The sequence below is a fragment of the Podarcis pityusensis genome (assembly GCF_964106645.2).
Source record: "Podarcis pityusensis genome assembly, chromosome: 4".
Classification (NCBI taxonomy): Eukaryota; Metazoa; Chordata; class Lepidosauria; order Squamata; family Lacertidae; genus Podarcis; species Podarcis pityusensis.
Window position 1 is genome coordinate 28,816,966 of NC_138027.1, and position 22,064 is coordinate 28,839,029.

General features: G+C 41.5%; 1 protein-coding gene across 4 annotated transcripts in view; it reads right to left on the minus strand.

Annotated features, from left to right (window-relative positions):
• Positions 1-947: 947 nt before the first annotated feature.
• The window catches only part of DCLK1 (doublecortin like kinase 1), a 207,537-nt gene continuing 186,420 nt past the window's right edge, over positions 948-22,064 (minus strand). For 3 of the 4 annotated variants that reach the window (XM_081004105.1, XM_081004104.1, XM_081004107.1), the window contains one exon: positions 948-2,100. In XM_081004105.1, the coding sequence (XP_080860231.1) occupies positions 1,936-2,100 (165 nt within the window). In that variant the 3' untranslated portion in view covers positions 948-1,935. Of the gene's footprint in view, positions 2,101-13,377; positions 13,452-22,064 lie in introns of all 4 variants that reach the window. The other variant, XM_081004106.1, reaches the window with a different exon arrangement.

Consider the following 22,064-nt stretch of genomic DNA (forward strand, 5'->3'; position numbering starts at 1 on the left):
GTGATTGGCCCTGCTTATTGGCCCTTCATTGGTTTTGTTGGATGTCTAGCATTGGCACTTATTCTGAAAAGCACTGAATCTTATTAGAGGTCATGCAATGGAGGACCAGGCAAGTACTGTCCTGAGGCTAAATTACCGGTATATACCGGTACCCTACCAGGTACATAACCTATGTGCTCAGGCCATGAATAAATTGCTATCAGTGATGATACTAAGAAGCAACTTGGCAGAGATGGCTCCAGTTGGTTTTATATCAATTATGCTTTTATAATGAACAAAATGTGTTCAGTCAAGTACCTTTTATTCCACTGGTTAAAATCCTTTCTCCACTTAAGCTGCTTAAATGACATTACCTTTGTCAGTATTTAAATAGCCCAAGTGAACAGGATTGCTGATCTCCCCATCTCAGGTGTTTTGTATCTCAAAGCAAAATTTCTATAACCTCTAGATATGAATTTTACCATCCTGCATTTCTTCTAAAGCCTCCTCAATAACACTTTGAGAATCATGCCTTAAAAACCAAGGTTTTTTTTAATTCAACTAGAGTGACTGGTGAATGAACAGAGACCATTTTTACAAACATTATTACATTTTGGAACCAACGTTATTTTAAAAACCAAATGATTCTTGTAGGTTAATTATGTTTTCAAAGCACTGATGAAACATTTACTTTTGGAATTTTTGTTCCATTTGCTGTCTGTCTCTCTCTCACACACTCGCAGACTAAATTCTGGTAAATATATTTGTACAAAGACATTAGGTGAGTAAGTGCTAGCCACTTTATTTTTAAAACAAAGGTTATTTATGTTTGGAATTTCAAATCTCTTCTTTAATTTACATTGTCTGTAGAATAATTTCCTCTGTTAAACATCCCCCCATCCAGTCATTGTAAATAGCACCCCTCACCATATAAATAACACCACAATAACGCCCGGAGGAACAATCCATGGCATGAAAAAAACCAAAACTGATTGTGTTTATTGCCTGCTCCCAAACATGCCGTCTGCATGTACCTGTGTCTTTAAAAAGAATGTACAGAAAGGAGGACTTTGTGCACAGCAGAGTACGGATGATGGGGAATTCATTCCACTATAGACTCCCATGAAACTGTGTTGCAGCCAGCAACCAGGGAACTACAAACAGCACCCTGAACAGATCATTCTTAGACAGCTCTACTGCCTGTGACATTATTTCAACAAGTAATCATGGCAGAACACACCTAGAAATGGTTAGAATTTCTAGGTTCAATGTGCTAAAAGGAGGGTGCTTTGTTCAGCAAAACATGAGAACAAACAAAACTATCATTGATCTCTCCAACAACTCAGATGCCCAGTGGTTTGCTTTGTAAAGATCCCAGTAGCTGCTGGGTGACTATTTGTACCCCTGGCATAAGAGCATAAAAACCAGACTCTACAAAAATCACAATCCAGATCCTGTAATTACGTAGCACTTCGGCTAAACCACCAATTTGAGTGCTGCAGGAAAATGTATTGATGATAAAGCCCTCTTTGGGGCAAGTCAAGATTATTTAAGATTATGCACTCAGAGGGTTAACATATGCTTAAGTCATATACTGTAGCTTGACTGATGAAAACATTCATTGCTTCTATCCCCTTTGAAAATTATATATATATATATTTATATATATATGTATTAGAAAAAAAGCAAAATAGTCTTAACCCTTTGAGGATCATATTTAGCAGCAAGTCACAATCTAGACAGAGAACAAAGATGATTTCAGTCATTTAGGAAATTATTATTACAAAGATACTGTAAGCACCCTTTCTGTGGTTCCTTCTTTAAGCAACTGATACAGACAAAAAAAGAAGGAGAAGAAATCAAATGAAACAGTTGCACACAGGTTTGGAGGATTTTTGTTTGTTTGTTTTCAGAATCTCAAAGGGTTAAGCCAAGACTTTCAGCAAAAGTGTTTTATTAAAAGGGTGAATTAGGTGAGCGAACAGTCTCAGATGAACTGGGTGAATAGTCTTCCGATTCGGAGTTGAGATCAGGTGGTGCTTGTTGTGCCTTGCAGCGCCCCCTCACATCCGGGTTGCGTCTTCGTCGGAAAACCTGCCCCTCCTTATCAAGAGCGGTGGTCTGGCAGGGGCATAAAATGAGAATAAATGAAATTAGGCTGTGTATGAAATGCCATATCTGGCTACCATATGTTCTCCATCCCACCCTTTCTTTTCCCCAGGACTGGGGCTAAAATCAGTCCGGGTCAAATCAAAAACTCTTCCTCCATCCACCCTTCTGTTTCAGCCAGTTTTTGCTGGATTTAACTCATAACACAGATAAATTCACACAAAAGGGCATGACCCAAACTATTAAGAGGCAGCGTGACATCGTCAAGCATATACAGTGTGTGTGTGTGTGTGTGTGTGTGTGTGTGTGCACATGCCATATGTTAAACTTCTGGATGCTATTAATTTCTTGGAGTAAAGGGTTCAGGTTTCAAGGAGAATGCGGACTGACCCTACAATTATTCCCTTTCCAAAGTAAGCCTCTATTCTGACAGGAAAGGTTAAAAGGTGATTTGATTTGTACGAAGGGGGCAAATATTTGCCAACATTAAAAAACAGTGAAGGTGTCAAAAAAAAAACCCAGTCAAACCCAACCCTACATTCTTACAAAACTGTCAGACTAATGTCAAAGAAAGGGAGAGGAAAGCCAACTTCTAAACAGAATAACCACACACTCATTAGCAAGAAGAGATGTTATTCTACACGTCCAGGGAGCTGGTGTTACCTATATTTATAGTATGTACATCTGTGTCTATATTGCATATTCCCAAATATATCTATATGCAAAGCTGGATTTCCCCTAAACTATGAAGGGCAGAATAGTCAGTGCTTTGCCCAGTTGTTATTAATCCTTAGATCAGCCTTTCTCAACCAGTGGGTCCCCAGATGTTGTTGAACTACAACTCCCATCACCCCTAGCTAGCAAGGCCAGAGCTCAGGGATGATGGGAGTTGTAGTCCAACAACATCTGGGGACCCACAGGTTGAGAACCGCTGCCTTAGATGAAAATGAGAACAACACAATCAGAAGCAGTATGAGGTGTACATGGAGAAAGAACCTGGTCTAGGGAGAACCATCCTGCAGATTGGTTTGAACTATTGCTAAAGAGAGAAACAATGTTCACAAAGTGGTTTGTCTCTTTGGTAATAGGAAGAGCTGCAAGAGAAGTGTCAAGCGAACCCTGAAAGCTATGCGTATTTACTGCCACCAGCTCCACAAATACATTTTGGGTGTATTTATCCAACAAAACAGTTCCTCTAGCACAAATAATTTTGGCTCCCTCTCCCCAACCCTCCCCCCCCCCGTATGTTCTGGGGCTTCCTCCAACTACCCAGAAGAGATTTAGGTGCCACACAGGGAGAGGACGTTGTGCAGCCCAAAGTGCTTGGGCTGGTGCAACTGTTTTCTTGGATGCTGCTCACTGCGTCTGGGATTTCCAAGTTGGCATTAATTGTCCAATTTAACACAAAGCATAAATATGGTGCTTAATTTTCAGAGAGCCTCTAAGTTTTGTTGATTTGGGAGGAACTGTCTACGGTGAATTGACTGCACATGCCAAAAGGATAAAAACTTGGCCTCTAAGCTGCAGATATATCCACTTGGGAGCAAGGGAGGCTAAAAACTACCGGATTGTCTAGAAACCAAATGAATGCAAGTGTTAAGTAGGAAATGTTGGAACGACTTCTCTTTATCATGATGGGCTCTTTTAAAAAATAATGCAATCAAGAGGTTATTCTACTTCAAAGGATGTATCATTTTCTCTTGGGACGTGCATAACTGTTTTTCTTCTGGAAAATTTACCAGTTAACTGTAATCCTGGTTAGAGAACGGAGATATATTTATAGACTGGGCATTTCTGAGAACAAGATGAAAACTAAATCCATCAGGTTAGGGCAGAATAGCATTATAGCAATCCATGCTCTAAAATAATGCAATCAGGGCTTGAAAATGATGTAATAAAGGCAGAAGACCGAGAGGGTTTCTATAGCAAATGGATTCAGTTAGGCTGAATTGTTCCACTAATAGTTTCATAGTTAGAATCTTTAGAGCAGTAATACAAAGTGGAGGAAAAATCATATTTGGGTTTTAAACAACAGCAATAATTTTAAATAAGAATGCTAAAATTCAATTGTGATGGTTTGCCAAAGGTTCTTTGTTTACTGCTGATCCTTTGGTAAAGGTCTGACCAGTTTTCAAGGCCCCGTGAGATGCTTGGCCTTAAAACCAACTTTATTATTATATTTTAATATGAAGCAGAAGACAATCCAGATCATATTCACGTTACAAATATAGCATTTACAGTATATAGTTCTCCAAAAGCAATGGAGGGAATGGCATATATTACCATTCAATGACATACAGATTTGCATTTTAAAGTATTTTTTATGCTCCAAAGGCGTTTATTTAAAGGTTTGACCCACATCACATAATTTTTATATTAATCCCAGACTCAAGATGAAATTCTTCCCTTGGTATTCAAGTCTGATTTAAAATATGAAGGCTGCAATTTAGCCTCCAGCGGCGTTCTGCAAGTCTTACTAAAGTCAGTTGCCCTGATCTAGGTAGGGCCATGCAGAAAAACAGATGCAGACTTCTGCAGATGTATCTAGCTGTCCGTCGAAGTTAGGAAGTTGTCTTATACTGAACCATAGCATTCATTCATCTAGCTCATCTAGTCTACACTGACTGACAGTCACTCTCCAGTGTTTGATCCTAACCCTGCCTATCGCTGCCAGGAAGTGAACCTGGGACTTACCGGATACAATGCATGCGCTCTGCAACTGAGCTATGGCTCTTTCCTATAGTATAGCACGATAGGTGCTATGTGTGTAGCCTCCAAACTCCTACATCTACCCAAACCACACCACCTCTCAGAGGTGCAATATGCGCACAAGTTTAAGTTGTGGACTTGCTGTATATAAGAGTTTGGAACAATCCAACAAACCTCAGGCGTTCATGAGCACACTATGATGGGAATGACATTTCTCAGCTGGAGGGAAGTAGCATTCAGAGTTCCAATAAAAAGTCTATATTGTGGTTCGAGGACCCGAACCCCGCGATGTGAAATAAATACACAAGGACAAGTGATATAAGGTTAATGGGCAAGAAAAGGCCACAACTTTATTGATTACAGCAGTGAAAAGGTATTGGCTTAGGCATTGGATGTCTAAAACAAGGGGGTTTATTCACCAGTAGGTGGAGCCTGTTGATGCTAATCCAACTATAGGCTCTCCCCTGATGTCACCGGGGGTCGTGCCATGGCCTCCCGCCAAGCAGGCATCGGACAGAGTACACGACCGCCAGATTCCTTTAACGGAATACCCAAAAATTGAAGGCATAGGCGATGGCCACACCCAGCCCTTCGACACACCACAACACATTATTCCAATGCCTAACCTACCCACCAATACCACAAAAAGTTGTGACGATTGCTATGAGGTAGGCGAAAAAACCAAAAAGCCTAATGCCAAATGGAAAAATTCCTACCAGGCCCCCTAGACAACCAGGGCGACCAACCTAAGGTGCATAGCAAGGCCAAAGAACAAAGACCCTGAGCTAAAAGGGAGTGGAGGGTGGGTGACTCGCGACGAGAGGACGGAGAAGAATGAGGCCGAGGAGAGGCTGGCACCGCCGCAAAAGGCTGCTGAACATGCCCCCTCGAAGGCACCTGGTTGGATGCCTGCCAAGGGGGCGTGGGCGCCAGCCAGGTGAGAGGAGGAGGCAGGGGGCTAATGCCCCCTGCTAGGGGCGGTGCTCGGGCTCCCGCCCACAACCACTCCCCTCTCTTCCAGGGAGGAGAGTCTTTGGTAGCAACCTAGTAAAATTGCATGATTCTTACAGGGGATAGATAGGCAGCTACCTACTGCGTATTTGATTAGCAGATTGTCTTTAACAGGTCGGTGCTAATGAACTCTGAAGCATCCTTCAGGAAGCACCAAGGTCTGCAACACCATGCAGACATTATGCTGGCCACGGTAGACTTTCCCATAACCAACGTCATTCTGAAAGTTTTCATTGGAGCCCCACAACTTGGCCTATTGCCCTGGCTCTGGAAGACACACCCTCCACCCCCAATTGTAGCAAATGTGAAATACATGGCGCATTTTAGCTGTTGCATAATGCTTTGTCTACTAGCTCAGGAATCACTGGAGGGAAAATATTCACTTTTTATGGGCACGGTGACTCCCCCCCCTCCACTTTCCATTGCTTTTGTTTTACTGCTAGCCATGCACATACAAACATATTCGTTTCATTAATAAAAGAATACGGGCGTATGTTTTCCCTCTTAGTGCATGCATTATTCATATTAGCTACAGGGCTGCAGTGAGGGCAGTGCCAGCGAGATATGCAGCTGTTCGTGCATTAATCTAAGAAAGGTTCCCCCGCCACTCTCTCCCTCTTTAATTCTGTAGGATGCCTTTACAGTTTGCTTGCCATTTTGGATATCTTCTGTTCACTTTGCTGAGCTAGGGCTATATTATGTACTGTTGCAACATTTGCTCAGAATACTTTAAAAGCTCCCACAATCACACCATTCTATTCCACTTCCATTAGCATCCAATGGCCAATGCTTAACAGTAAAGGTAAAGGTAAAGGTAAAGGTAAAGGGACCCCTGACCATTAGGTCCGGCCGTGGCTGACTCTGGTGTTGCGGCGCTCATCTCGCTTTATTGGCCAAGGGAGCCGGCATACAGCTTCCAGGTCATGTGGCCAGCATTATTAAGCCACTTCTGGTGAACCAGAGCAGTGCACGGAAAAACCATTTACCTTCCCGCCGGAGCAGTACCTATTTATCTACTTGCACTTTTATGTGCTTTCGAACTGCTAGGTTGGCAGGAGCAGGGACCGAGCAATGGGAGCTCACCCCGTCGTGGGGATTCGAACCACCAACCTTCTGACCAGGAAGTCCTAGGCTCTGTGGTTTAACCCACAGAGCCACCCGAGCAGCATCTCCAAATTGCCTGGCAATCGATAACCCATCAGCACTGCTGGAATCTTTAAAAGGAGGAACATCAGAGCCAGTCTGACCTGTGTGAAGTGCAAGTAGCTCTCCCAAGAGATGCCTTGTGGGTGGCAATGAGAGAATGGGGAAAGGCAGGTTTAATTCCTAGCATCTTTAGGTAGGGCTCGGAAGTGTAGACAATACTGAGCTAGATGGAGCAATGATTTGACTCAGCATAAGGCACATTCCCCACATTCCTAGTGGTCCTTTTCTGTGGTTGTCCTCCAACTATAGACTATTCTCTCACCAACACTGCCATCTTTTTTGGCTCCAGAAGATGTACAGTGGTACCTCGGGTTAAGTACTTAATTCGTTCCGGAGGTCTGTTCTTAACCTGAAACTGTTCTTAACCAGAAGCACCACTTTAGCTAATGGGGCCTCCCGCTGCTGCATGATTTCTGTTCTCATCCTGAAACAAAGTTCTTAACCCGAGGTAATATTTCTGGGTAGATGGAGTCTGTAACCTGAAGCGTATGTAACCCGAGGTACCACTGTATTTCTTTTTTCAGGCATTTGGACATGGCCTGGCTATGGGTGAATTTTAAGTGCTCATTCTTTTTTGAAATGGTGGCGGGTCTTTTATGCTTTGGGATTATTATTATAACAATATACTGTGGTATATTTGCATTATATTCTTTTAATTGATATTGCTTCCCCACCCCCTGCCACTTTTAGCACTCCATCTGATACCGGATGGCGGGGTTGAGTGGCTATGCTGCTTACCTGACCTCCTGGAAAGTGCGTCATTCCTGATTAGTGAGAGGGAGAGTGGGAGGGACAAGGTAATAGGGAGGTTGATGCTGTACAGAGGTGACAGCAGGAGCACCGTAATGCCTCTGTCAAGTGCGCCACCTTGCTCCTTCCACTCTTCCTCCTGGTAAGCAGCAGCGACCCATCTTCTGGGAGGTCAGGTAAGGGCTGCCATCCCACTCCATTGTCTACTCCTGACTCCGTCTTAAGACTGTTATATAAAGCAGACTTTGGAACATCATAGAGAGTCTCTTCTCCCTCTCCACAACTCAGTTTGGCAAACCATTCTGTCCAAAAAAGAGTTCTGAAGAACTCACAATGTTGTTCACCGCTATATGATATTTTAGTAAGTTCTATTATTATTAGCATTATTATTAATATACCCCACCTTTTCCTCTAACAGGACCAGTGCTATTTTTCTAGAAAAAGAGGTGCCAGAACTCCTCCCTCGTTCTCTTAGAATGGCAATGGCGCCCACCTGAGAGGTGCCAGAACTGAGTTCCAGTGAGTTCTGGCTGAAAAAAGGCCAGAACAGGACTCAAAGAACCACTAAATTCTGAGTCATCTAGGCCCTTCTCTCGGTCCTGCCACCTTCACGGGCACACTTGGTGGGGATGCAGGAGAGGGCCTTCTCGGTGGCTGCTCCCAGACTCTGGAACTCCCTCCATGGAGAAGCTAGACTGACTCCCTCCTTGTTGTCCCTCCACCAGCAAATGAAAACTTTATCGTTCCAACATGCTTTTGGGAATGGACAGCTTTTAATGAAAGAGCTGGTGCCGTTCTGTTTTTATTGTAATTATTTGTATGGCTTTAATAGATTTTATAGGTTTTATATTGTTTTACTCCTAACAATGCTTAATTGTTTTTAAATTATTGTTTTTCCTATGCTTTTAGCGCTTCTCATTTTTATATGTAAGCTGCATTGAGTCCCATCAGGGGAAAACGTGGCAGTATAAATAAATACATAATCATTATTATTACATTCCTTTGCTGATAAAATCACTTCGACTTGGCCAAACCTGCCCACTGCTGCCTTAGCAGAGTGTGAGCCAGAACTGTCAGAAGTTCCAACTTGACCCAATTGCATTGGATCACTTTTGCCTTGGATCATATGAAGATGCAGCAATATCCTGTAATATTTGAATAAGGCAGTCGTCAGGTTTCTCCTCTACAGCCCCTCAGAGCAGGAATGACCTGGCAAACTTTAGAAAGTCTAAATATGCAATGTCTACTGGAGAACTCTTACCCAATCTGCTTGTTGACACTCTCAAAGAACTCCAAAAGATTAGGTAGGGCTTATCCTTGTGGGAAACAGTTCCTCTTCAGCAAAACTTGTTCTTCTATATGCCTGATGATTCTGTCTTTAAAAAAATTCTATCCACTAGTTTTCCTGGAACAGATATTAAGCTATAACTGGCTTGTATTTTCCTGGATCTCCCCAGGATCCCTGTTTAAAAATTGTTACTACTTTGGCCACTTTCAAGTTCTCAGGTACAGAAGTTGATCTTATGGGATAAGTTACATATTTTTGTCTGAAGGTCAGCAAATTCCCCTTGGAAACTTGCTCTGTGTGGGGATGCCCTAGAAGAGAACTCAGAAGCTCCTGTTGGTCTAATATTTAATTCCAGCTGCATAGGAGCATATACTACTATTTCCACATAAGAAGCTGCCTTATATTGAGCCAAGGCCATTGGTTCATCTGGCTCAGGAATGTCTAAACTCACTGGCCGTGGCTCTCGAGGATTCCAGACAGGGAGTTTCCCCCAGTCCTACCTGCAGAATGAACCTGGGACCTCCTGCATGCAAAGCATCTGCTTGAACTGACTAATTAGCTTCAGAGCTCAATTAAAGGTGCTGTATCCTTAAGCTCTTGACAACCTGGGACCTGCATAATTACAGGACTGTCTTTCTTCATATGCACTCCCCAGCTAATTAACATTAGGCGACCTGCTCCACATTTCATCACTCTGCCAGGCCAAGTTGATCTCAGCAATATCCCACCCCCCCTTTTTTTGCAATGCAATGCAGCTAAAGTCATGGAATACCTTTGCTGAAACACATCCCTGTAGGACCTTCTTATTTAGAAAGGATATGGGGAACGGTTGTTATTATTTTATTCTTATATCCCCACCCTCCCCTGCTCCCCCCAAAAAGGAGCCCAGTTGAGCTAGGCACTTAACTACAGAAATTTGGGTTGCTGAAGTGGTGGCCTCTTGTGCCTTCAAACCATACCATGGAATGGATATGAGCTGTAGCCCAAAACATCAGGAGGGCAGCAAGCTGGGGAAAGCTGGTATAAATGATAAGCTTTCCTGAGTCAACTTAGCTCCAACCCCATCGCCATTATTCACACGTGATGGGGGAACTCCAAAATACTGTTTAATGTTTAATTATGTTTTTGTAAATGCTGGAAGCTGTCCAGAGTGGCTGGGGCAACCTGGTTGGATGGGCAGGGTACAGATTATTATTATTAGTTGTTGTAGTAGTAGTAATTTGAACAAGTTGTTTTTGGATTTCACAGGCCACATGCCATCCACTCAACAACTCTGGCTCCCATGAAAAGAATCTGCCGTAATTACCATTTGCAGTCTCAACGAAGGATTCATTATGAATTAATCAATGCAACTGCCATTGTCATTACAGGATGGAGATAGCTTTCTATACATTGCTTCCCATATTATGTTCATTAGACTTTAAGCGAGGTCAGTGAGCAGGATATACTGCAAGCTATCCAATCTTAAAGAGAAAAGTCGCCGCTAGCCTGCAGTTGCCGCTCTTATTCTTGTCCACCAAAATCAAATCACTAGAAGGAGGCTATCGGAACCAGGTCAAGGTGTTTTTTAAAACTCAGATGTTAAATATGTTAAGAGTAAGGTTGTTCAAGGCTGGTTAAATATTGATATAACTTGCTCAGTGAGGTGTGGGAACTACAATGGAAATGTGAAGGGTTACAAAAACCCTGTCAGTTCTTTCTCTCAAGAGGACATTGTTTTCCCTTCATTGTCTCTCTTATTTTTCTTCGTGTTTAAGCTTTCTTACTTTTATCTTCCTGCATCCTGAAAAGGGCAATTGGGTGTCCCAGCAGAAAATCATTTCCACATCTGATAAAGTGTTAAAAACACATGGTATGGCTCTCCCAACATTGCATCAGTTTAGACTGACATACCATGTTTAAATTCTCTCCACACTGAAAAACAACAACAACAACCCTCTCTACCCATAGAAATCAAGCACACGGAGGCAGGAGGAGGACGTTAGCTAGGGGTAGCCAATGTAGTGCTCTCCATGTATCATGGAATACAAATCCCATTATCCCTTGGCTGGGGGGGGGTGTGCTAGTCCACAACATCTATGAAAAATAGGGAATTTTTAATTCCTCCACCTGTATTCTGGTGTAATCCCGAGAGAGCATTTCTAGATGAGCAGTTTAGCTTTGATTTTGACCTTCCAAGCAGTAGATGTGTATATATTCTGGTGCATATATCTACTTCCCTCTGGCACGGATAACCATTTGAACAGCGAGAGTCACTCAAAATAAACAGGGGGAGGCCCTTCAGGCAGGAAATATTTTGCACCCAAAGCGGGTCACTGGACTGTAAAGTGGGTTATGTTTGGGACTTAAAGGGTCCTTATAGCAGGATGTCAACAACAATTTTTTAATATTAACTATCAAGCACTTTGCCCATTTTACAGATGGACAATGTTTTGGTTGCACTACTTGAAAAGCAGCTATCACAGTCGTGTGCTGTAATTTTACCATGTCCTGTTTAACATATATTCCCTGGTGTTTAATGCCCTGCTTAATATATATTTGTATGCATGTACATATGTATGTTTGAATAATCCAAAGCAGAATGTGTATTTGCCTTTGTGTATTTGCACAGTTATGTCTTCCAGAATCCTAGGGGTAAAATGTTGCATTAATATAGCTCCTACCTTCTTAAGTACTAGAATCTTTCCAAAATTTTATCCACTCTTAAAATGAGCTTATACCGATGCCTTATTAAATCTTCATTTACTCTTCGACTTCATGCAAAAATTCAACCATGTTGTCCTTCATACTATAAAGTAGAGGTAAATCTGTCCATATAATACGAAGACATTTCGATGGTTATATTAGGATGTCATAGCAGTAGCCTGCATAGACAATGCTGGTATATACCTAATAATTTTATCTGGTATTAGCAGCAGTTCCTTGAAAACATGTGAACATTTGGTAGTCTTGGGTCGTCAGAAAAATGTGCATTATTTGTTTCTAACATTGTCCATCGGAAAAGTTAAAATACTGATCAAAGGCTTAGAATACTTAAACAAATATGCCATTTTAAACATCAATGGAATGGAAGACCACTGAGCATCTCCTCTACTGCAAAGCACCCACTCTGATGATTATTTAAGAAACAACATCTGTATATATATATCGAGAGAAAACTATTTCTTCTGGCCCGGTCTGCTGCACTTTGATCCATGCATTTTAGTTAAATTCTAGAAAGGGGGGATACTGAATGCACTGTAAATGCTTGCGATGACTGCTGCCACCATTATGATAATGAAGGTAAAATTGCACACACACACACACACACACACACACGTGTGTGTGTAATATACAGTTTTGAAATCCTAGTCTTTTGAGGTAAAATGCATTTGACAATCCTCTGGCAATCCGCCGCTGCATCTTAAAAAAATAAAAATAAAATAAAAATCACAAGCAGACCTGAGGAATATAAATATTAAAATCTAATAAACAGCCGCTGGATAGATGAAGAAGTGATTAATTTAGGAAAGGCATAGCATCTGTTTCTGTAGCAAGATTAGACGTTTTAAAAAGAAAACACATCGCAAGTAACTACCCCGTTCTCCATAGACATAATCACAATCCTATCAACTTTGTGCATCACAGGATAGTACCGAAGAGGAGGGGGATCCATGCAATATACTCTTTTTTTTAATCTGTTGTTTAAAAAAAAGTATAACAAAATGTGCATACTTTAAAACACAAGCTTACCAGCACATATACAATGCATTTTATTTCATTGAACTGGGGGAAAAGCTTCTAAATACTATGTTATGTCAATGCATTGTTCAATCTATAAGGCAAAGGTAGTGGTTGGGGGTGGGTGGGTGGGATTTAAAATGACAGTATATAATTTCACATCTCATAGAGAAAAGGAATATAAATCTATACACGTAGGTACTGGTGTCCTGATGCCATATCGTGGGTCTAAAACAGAAAGGAGCACAGGACAGTAGATGCCTTAAAACCATAAATGTGAAAGAAAACATCGCTTGAGCATATCCATTTTATTTTATTTTTTCTGTATACACTGTCCTTTTAACTATAGGGATAACTTGAATACTGAGCATGTGCAATGAAGAAAAAGCTTGCAATGTCAGTGTGAATAATGGGGTGAGGAAGGGGAATGAGGGGTGTGGCATCTCAATCAAAGGTTAAAATGAAACTGATAAAAGCAGCATATGGACTGGATAACGAATTAAAAATAAAATATAAAATGTTTATCCACTGAAGGAACTGGTTAATGGAGACTGCCAGCACGTTGCCATGGAAACACTGACTGTTGGAGCTGTACCATCTCATACCTTATCCAATACATTCCTGGTTGTTGGTAGTAGTCCAAAGAACCTGATCTCTTGATGGTAAAACCGTGGTCCAGCTGAGCAGAGAAAAACGGGGCAACTCAGTGGGTCGACATTGTGCTAGAGCATTAAGACCTCCAGACCAACACTGTCCCTTACTTAGTGCATATTTAATGTTCACTTTCACAAGATAGTACTCTAACATCCTTTAAAAAAATAAAAAAATAAAAATCTATGCACTGGAAATGGGAAAATAAGAAAATGAAAAAAGAAATAAATGAAAGAAAAAAAGAAAAAAAAATAGCCCTAAAAAATCTACCTGGCTGACTTAAGACTCTCATTTAAAGTGATATAGGAGAATGCATTTATTTCAACTTCTGACAATTAGTCTGTTTATATAGCAACAAAAGTAGGCTGCACCTTGGGTTTCACATACGTATATATCCCTCTCCCCACCCCCTGTTTGATGGCAAAGGGTGTGTGGTGTTGCTGCTTTTTTAAAAAAAATAATAATAGCAAATCGTAGCCATTCCTAGCACCAGAAGAGACCAGACTACACAATGATCAAGTTATGCTTCTTCATATTTGTCGAAATGTGCAAAGATAAAAGAAACACATTTTGACATGCCCATCAATCTTTGTATGTCAGGTTTTTTGTTTTTTGTTTAAAAAAGATCTTGTAGACAAGGGATACTCAGGAGTCCTGAATAACTGTATATTCATGTACCATACACATGAGGCAAAAGGAGTAAATAAATGGTTGCACTGTAAAATCTTTACTAACTTGTACTGAAATCCAAGTTGTAAGCTTAATTTAATATTTTTGTAGGGCGAAGTATATTGGTACATGTGTAGGGGGTGGGGGGGAAGCACATGTTCCATTTATTTCTTCAGTTGTACGGAGGCTGGGTTAGCAAAAAAATAATAATAGAGGTGTTATTTTTCTAACTTTTCCACAGCGAATTGACACGTAGGTGGGTCACTACTTAACAGGTAATTAAATGTTATTTTAGTCCTTCAGAGAGAGAGATAAAGACACACTGTGCAGTTTAATACTGGAGAATGCTACAATGCTAGAATTGTTACATGGAAATCTATTAAATCTATATTTATTTTTGTTTCCCTCATTAGACGTATAATGTGGTGACATAATGCTGAATGTTTAGAATTCATATTACAAGAGGCAGTTTGAAACATTTCCAGATTCTTACTTATTGAAGCACACACCCTGACTCTGAATCCACACAAGGCATAAATTAATATGTTGCTTTGTTTATTTTGTTTCATTAACCCGTGCTTAGTCTTATGCAAAATATTTTAAAACATCCAAAATGATTGAACATTTCCTGCTGAAAATATGAGGCCCTTATTATGCGTGCGTTATATCCTAGACTGATCTATGATTGCCACCTACTGGCACACTTGTGTGATGCACTTGCCATACACAATAGCCAACCTTCCAGGGGGTTTCAAATGAAAATATTGCATTACTATTTGAATTTCTGAATTATTGTAATGGGGAGACACATTTGACCACACATCTCTCTCTCACATACACACCCCTTTTCTCTATTTGCTAAATACAGTGCTGCTGTTACTTTAAATAAAATAGGCTAAAGGAACAGATTGCAAATAGGACCTGGAGGAAAGCTGAAAACCAAATAATATTTGAGAAGTGACACCTAAGTGACAGCTTGTTCTCCATGCTGACCCCAGCTTCTAATGAGTGGTGCACCTACAAGCTGCCTCCATCCCCCCCCCCATTTTATCACTCTCAGCTGAACCCATGGAAATATATTTGCACAGAGAAATTTAAGGCAAATAGCCAATGAACAGCTGGAAACACAAGGAAGTCCTGTAGATCCATCCACAATTAGAGACGCTGGGGGGGGGGTGATTTCTAAGCCAGCCTTTGCTTGTCTGGAGACTTCCATGCGTTTTGGACTACAATATCCTTGAGTCCGACTGGTTGCTGAAGGCTGTTTTAAGCTGCCAAACGATCTACAGTGGTACCTCGGGTTACATCCGCTTCAGGTTACAGACTCCATTAACCCAGAAATAGTACCTTGGGTTAAGAACTTCAGGATGAGAACAAAAATCATGCTCCAACGGCGCAGCGGCAGCAGGAGGCCCCATTAGCTAAAGTGGTGCTTCAGGTTAAGAACAGTTTCAGGTTAAGAACGGACCTCCGGAACGAATTAAGTACTTAACCCGAGGTACCACTGTACTTGCTCTCAAGTAATCATCTCAGAGAGAGTGCACCTGGGTAAAGCTGGTAAGAGGGTTCAACCTTCCAAGATTACTTGCAGGCCTCAGAAGAAGCCATGAAAAATAAAGAGGAAGGCAGAGATAAAAGGAACAGGTGGGGTTCTCTACCTTGTCTCCCTGATGAGCAGGGGCTTCCTTGGTCTGCCATAAAGACAGAGGAAGTGGAGCCAACACTCCAGACAGAAGCAGGAAGCCAATGCCCAAAGCTCTGAAGAGTTTGGGATGCCCTGCCAAACCCTGATGAAAATCAAAAGAGGAAAGTATCTGCACTAAATACCACCACCAGCCTGCTTAAGTTCTTGCAAGCAGCCTGCTAGGGCCAGTCTCTCAATTCTGCTTGCACTTTACCCCTGGGGTAAAATAGTAATAATTAATTAATTATAGCTTGCGTTGGGGAAGGGGGAAGATCTAATCTCTTGAAAACTGGGGTGGGGTGGGGCGATCCCTGGCTCCTCCTCTGATAAAAGTTTGTAAATTAGGCTTACAGTGCCTTTTGTCATTGGTGACCATGCCCTCGTGAATCCTGGCAACACATGATGCTGTCAGCATAGCTTTACTTACTTCTGTCCTAGTAGGAGAAGGGAGCCACCCACCACATATGGCATTAACCTAATCCGAAAAATGAGGGTCCCCCACCTTTTTGCAGAGGTCATCGCAGGTGCTGGGCCATTTAGCAATTTTTGGGTGGTGATAAGAAACACTCAAAGGCCCCCCCTGATTATCAGGGTAAAGGCTGTACTCTTTGCCCATCACTAATATGCACAGCATCATTCTCTGCCCAATTCTCTAGATGGGATTGTTCTTTTGGGAACAGAGGTGGAAGCTGCAGTTTCATTTCACTGCAGTTCTCAGGAAAATACTTCAACATTTCAGTGCAGAGTTCTAATAAACACATTTTTGTCTGCTCTTTTGACTAATGTACACTTTGCGCAAGCAATTTCTCCTAATATAATGCATGCTTGGACATTATTTTCACTAATATATTCATTTTTATCCACACTTTCCCCATATTCATGCATTTTTTTTTGGTAAACATTCTTTGGCTGGATAACCAGATTGCGAAATCTGGATAAGTGTGAATTTCATAGGATGGCTGTGTTTTGGTTCTCACATTGTTTTGCATGGAATACGTGGATAGGCTTGATTCAGCTTTAAATGTAAACTGAGTCAGATTCCTCCCCTATCCTTAGCTGGGAGGGGCTGGGTGGACTGCTGAGGCTGGCTTTCATGTATGCACCGGCTTAAGTGCCTGCAGGCTGATGTACACGGCAGAAAGCTCCAAAATAAATGGTTCTTGAAACACATTGATTTCATTTTGAGAATGAAGGATTGTAAGCTTTAATGGGCGAATTAATCAACTCCAGCTTGTTTGGCTAATTAACTAGAGAGGGTTAATTTAAATCAGCAGGGGCTCAGGGGATGTGTGTGTTCATTTTGGAGACCATGTTGGTTTTGGCAATAGGAAAGAAATATTAAAGGTAGCCTTTCTTTCCAAGAATGAATGAGTCTTAGTCCTTGCTTGTAACATTGTATGTTACTTTGGGCTACAATATCTCAGAAAAGAAAGAAAGAGAGCAACCTTTGAGGTTTCTGTAACATGTAAACTATTTAAATGTGATGAATTAATCAGTTAAGAGACAAATAATTAGCCCACTAAAAATTCTTCACTTGCTGACAGCTGCACTAACAACTCATTAAGGCTGCAGACATGCCTCACTTAGACACAAGAACTTTTACTGAAGCTACTAAGTTGTTTCTGCATTGGTATATTTTAAGACTGACTTATAGCTTAAGATGAGGGAAGAGGGTGACACAGCAGCAAAACAAGCTAATGCTCTTCTACGCTGCATCAACAGAAGTATAGTGTCACAGTCAAGGGAAGGAATAGCAATAGAACCACTCTACTCTCCCTTGGTCAGACCACACCTGGAGTACTGTGTCCACAATTTAAGAAGGATGTTAACAAGATGGAACATGTGCAGAGGAGGGCAACCAGGATGATTAAGGGTCTGGAAACCAAGCCTTATGAGGAACGGTTGAAGGAGCTGGGTATGTTTAGCCTTGAAAAGAGACTGAGAAGAGAGATGATAGCCATCTTCAAATATCTCAAGGCCTGTCACATGGAAGAGGGAACAAGCTTGTTTTCTCCTGCTCTGGAGGCTAGGGTCCAAACCAATGGCTTCAACTACGATAAAGGAGAGTCTGATTAAACAACAGGAATAACTTTCTGAGAGCAGAAGCTCTCTGACAGTGGAACAGACTCCCTCGGAAGTTAGGGGACTCTCCTTCCTTGGAGGTTTTGAAGAAGAGGTTGGATGGCCATCTGCCATGGATGCTTTAGCTAGGATTCCTGCATTGCAGGAAGTTGGATTATATGAGCCCCCAGGGTCCCTTCCAACTCTACAATTCTATGATTCTATAGCATTCTCCTAAACATACTTGCCTCAAGCCACACTCTCAAGCCACAAGCCACAAACTCTCACAAGAGCCAGTGATAGGCATCAACTTGGATAGCTTTAAACCACGGAGCATAAGTCGATCATTGACTACTACCCATGATAGATATGCACTGCCCTTAGTATCAGAGGTGGCAGTTTTCTCAATATCAGTGCAAGAAATCACAGCTGTTTGCCCTTAGGTTCTGCTTATGGGCTTCCCATGGGCTTCTGGTTGACCACAGTGAGAAGAGGATGCTGAACGACATGGACCTTTGGTCTGATCCTGCAGGTTCTTCTGGTGCTCTTAGAGCTCTACACACTAAGAGGCTTCCTCATTCATGTCATACTAACTGATGTACCATGGGAGTATGTGTATGTGTAAAAACATTCATAGAGTAAGAGAAGGACATGCCCAATTTATGAAGATCTGCACATATCAGAGGCTGCCAGGGAACTAAGAATTCTTGGATCTTTGCACTGTTGCCTTGTGTGGCGAGCCACCACATGTGCAAACAGGTTGAAGGGTTCTCTGAGGAGGCTCCTGGAGGTGACTAGGCCCACCCTGTCCATTGGCTTTCCCTAACCCTCTAATCATTTCAGGTCTGGCTGGAAATTTGTGGCTAGCTGAAGTACAAGGTATGGTTCCTGGGGCTTCCAATTCTTGGCATCTCTGGGCCTAGAACTGGCAGAACTTCCTCGGTGTTTCCACCAGGGGCTCTTGCAATGGGATTTAAATATGTCTAATGTAGTAGGTCCTATGGAACAAGCCTGTGTATCTTTACTGAGAAGGAAATACCCCCAAGTTCAAATAAGTGTACATAGGATTGCAGCCTTAGTCAAACAACAGGTTTTTTTTGAGAGGGGTGGTTCATAGTAGCATGATGCAACTTAAATATGGAAAGACAAATTCACGCAGTTTGCAGCTCATGCTCTGCAGAGAGTTCGGCCTTTCCAATTAGCCACTGTCAAAATGTCATTTACATTTTATTTGGTGTTCCTGGTAATACATTTGAAGCCCTAATCTCCTCATACTTCCAATTTTACTGAATCAGTCTGCAATCAGAGTAATTTTCCAGGCAGGACGCCATTTTTTTCATCCTACTTTCACCTTTCTCCCTCAGCACCGCTATATGCCTCTTGCAAAGCTCAAGCTGAGATTTGCTTCCATGGCTAAACCTAGGAGCTTTGTTAAACTAAGCAGAATGTTATCATTAGCCTATTTTCTTCTGCTTACTCAAGGATGACAACACACACACACACACACACACACACACACACACATAACTGTGTCTCCACACACATACACACACGACTCAACATGTTAGCACTCATAACTTTAACTCAAATTGAATTATACTTGGCCAGTACATTAAATTGTGTGTTTATCTATTTAAAAATTAAAAATCACTTGTGTGTATTAATTTGCAAATGGAAAAGTGTTGCTAGTCAAATCTGTGGGGCAACACGATTTTACCACAACTTCTTCAAGACATCTGTATTCAGTTAAGCCATAATTGTCGGCTCTCCTCAGTGAACGGAGACTCTGGCAGGCAGCAGTGAAGCCACTAGTTTGAAACACTCAAAGAAAACAGTGACAAGTTGATAGAAAGCCTATTTATAGTCCTGAAGCAATTACTTGTATTTTTGAAAGCATTTTTCAGGCTTAGGAGGGTAAACAACATAGAGAAGAAAGGAGCATTCATTGACATGGCTTACTCTCTTGTGTAGCTATAAAATCACAACTACAACCCGCAGAGAGAATACTATATGTTTGTTTTACGTAACGCTATCAATAACAAAAGATTAGCACTGCCGTGGCTGCAGGCCTCTTGTACAAAATTCATACTTCTCAGGTCTGAAAGACACTATTTGGCAACATATTTTATTTATAGGAGATTTTCTAACCAGACCTTCATCATACGATCCCAGGGCTGGCTACAACACACCAAATTAGGAAAACACTACAGTAAAACCAATTCAACACAACTTACGGAAGCAGACAAAAGTGCAGCATCATTTAAAAATGCATTGTAAAACTACCACTGATACCAAACATTTATTTGCATGAAAAAGCTAAGTGCCCTACATATTAACACCGCAAGTTATAATCAGAGTTCATTGCCCTTTTTTTCTTTCAATGTTTCAAATGACAAATGGTAAAGATTGGGAACCTTTGGTCCTTCAGGGTTTGCTGGACTCCAGCTCCCACCAGTCCCAGCCATTGATCATGGATGATGGGAGCTGTAATCCAGTTACATCTGGATGCCCCCTGGTTCATTAACCCTTGCGTATGGGTACAAGAGATACGTGACTACCACCACTTTGCAAGAAATATCAATTACCTCTCATTTTCAATGAGTTATTCTCACTGGGCAAAATGCTTCTTGTTCTTCAAGGGGGAATTGAGAGGCATGATCAAAATGTGTCTTTACTAAAGCCACAAGGAAAGGCAGATTTAAACACTGTAACTAATATCCTTCATCGTGAACACCTGTTCACTTCTAGCTCATTCATTCTGGTTCACTGCAAGCAGTGCTGGCTGATGCTCATTGGGACTGATAGGGTTGAAGGCAGGAAGACCAACAGTAGGAGGTGCCAAAGCCAATATCAAATCCTACTAATCCTAGTTTTGTCTCCATCATCTACCTCCTTGCCAAGCTCTCCAAGGGCAACTCTTAAATCTGACAGCCTGGGCCATGCCCTCGACTGCATGAGTAAGAAGAAAAGGCTGGACCAGCCTCAACTGGCTTCAAGAGGAGCCCTCCTTTCAATAAGAACAGAGGTGGGTTCTGTGCTACATATGCATCCAGCGCACAAGGATGATCCAATGTAAGCTACAGCCCTTCCCTGTAATCATATTCAGTTGCTGCTGAGCTTCACAAACCTTCCTGGTTTCCCCATTCAAAAGCCATCTAAGTCTGTGACATCACCACTTTCTGTATGCTTCACTGCAGCCAGTGCCTGTAAGGCTAAACTGGACACACGCGTACACAAACCTTGTAAGCATTTTCATGCTGTATTCATCCACTCATGTTTACTGTACATGCAAACTATTTTAACAAAAAAGGGAGTCAATTAACTTAAGATTTCTCAACACTAAATTCTGGTACTTATAGAGTATCTAAGTTAAGAATTATACCAAATGCTATCTTATAATTGATTTAAAGCTTATCTGCCACTGCATTTTAATTTGAGCAGCTGGCCTTGCAAAAACTGGATTTAGGCAGCATGCCTGTACTTAGTTTCCTGGGAGGAAAGGTGACCTCAATGGGACTTACTTTTGAGTTGCAGGCAACTCTGATTTTATTGCTGCTGAGACTGTGCACTGGAACGCGTGGGTTTATTAGCATTATCTTACCGGTTAGCTTTTAGAGGTGCCTCACACCACAGAAATCAAATCTCTCTATATTCAGAAGAGAGCATGCCATGAAGGACCCCCTATATTATGAAATACCCTCCCAGAAGAGGCAAAGCACACAGTGTGCTGTGAAAACCTTTCTTATTTCTGCAAGCATTTCTGGAATGTTGATTGTACCAGGTCACTTTTAACACTCTGCTGTTTTATTTATGGTGTGTGTTATTCCGTATTTTATTTTGTTGCAAATTCTTTAGAGGTCTACTATTACAGGGGGAATCATAAATATTTTTAAAGAAGCAAACAAGCACACATTTATATATGCATGGTGGAAATTTGTTCTCTGCGTTTTTGGAAAAGTTAGATGAAGTGGCAGGCCTTGTGTGCACATTCATGATAAATCGCAGTGGTGAATTACTAGCAGGAAAACACCAATCTCCAGTACTAAAGAGGCAGGGTGCCAATATTCAGATAATATAGCGCTAAAAACCAAAACAAAGATCTGCATGTCATTCTATTTCTATGCCATTTTTGTTTTTCAGTGAGAAGCTGCACTGCAGCGTCTTTCCTCAATTAAAATATCAAAACTACTTAAATCAATCAGTTTCCAGTGCAATTGGTGCAAATTA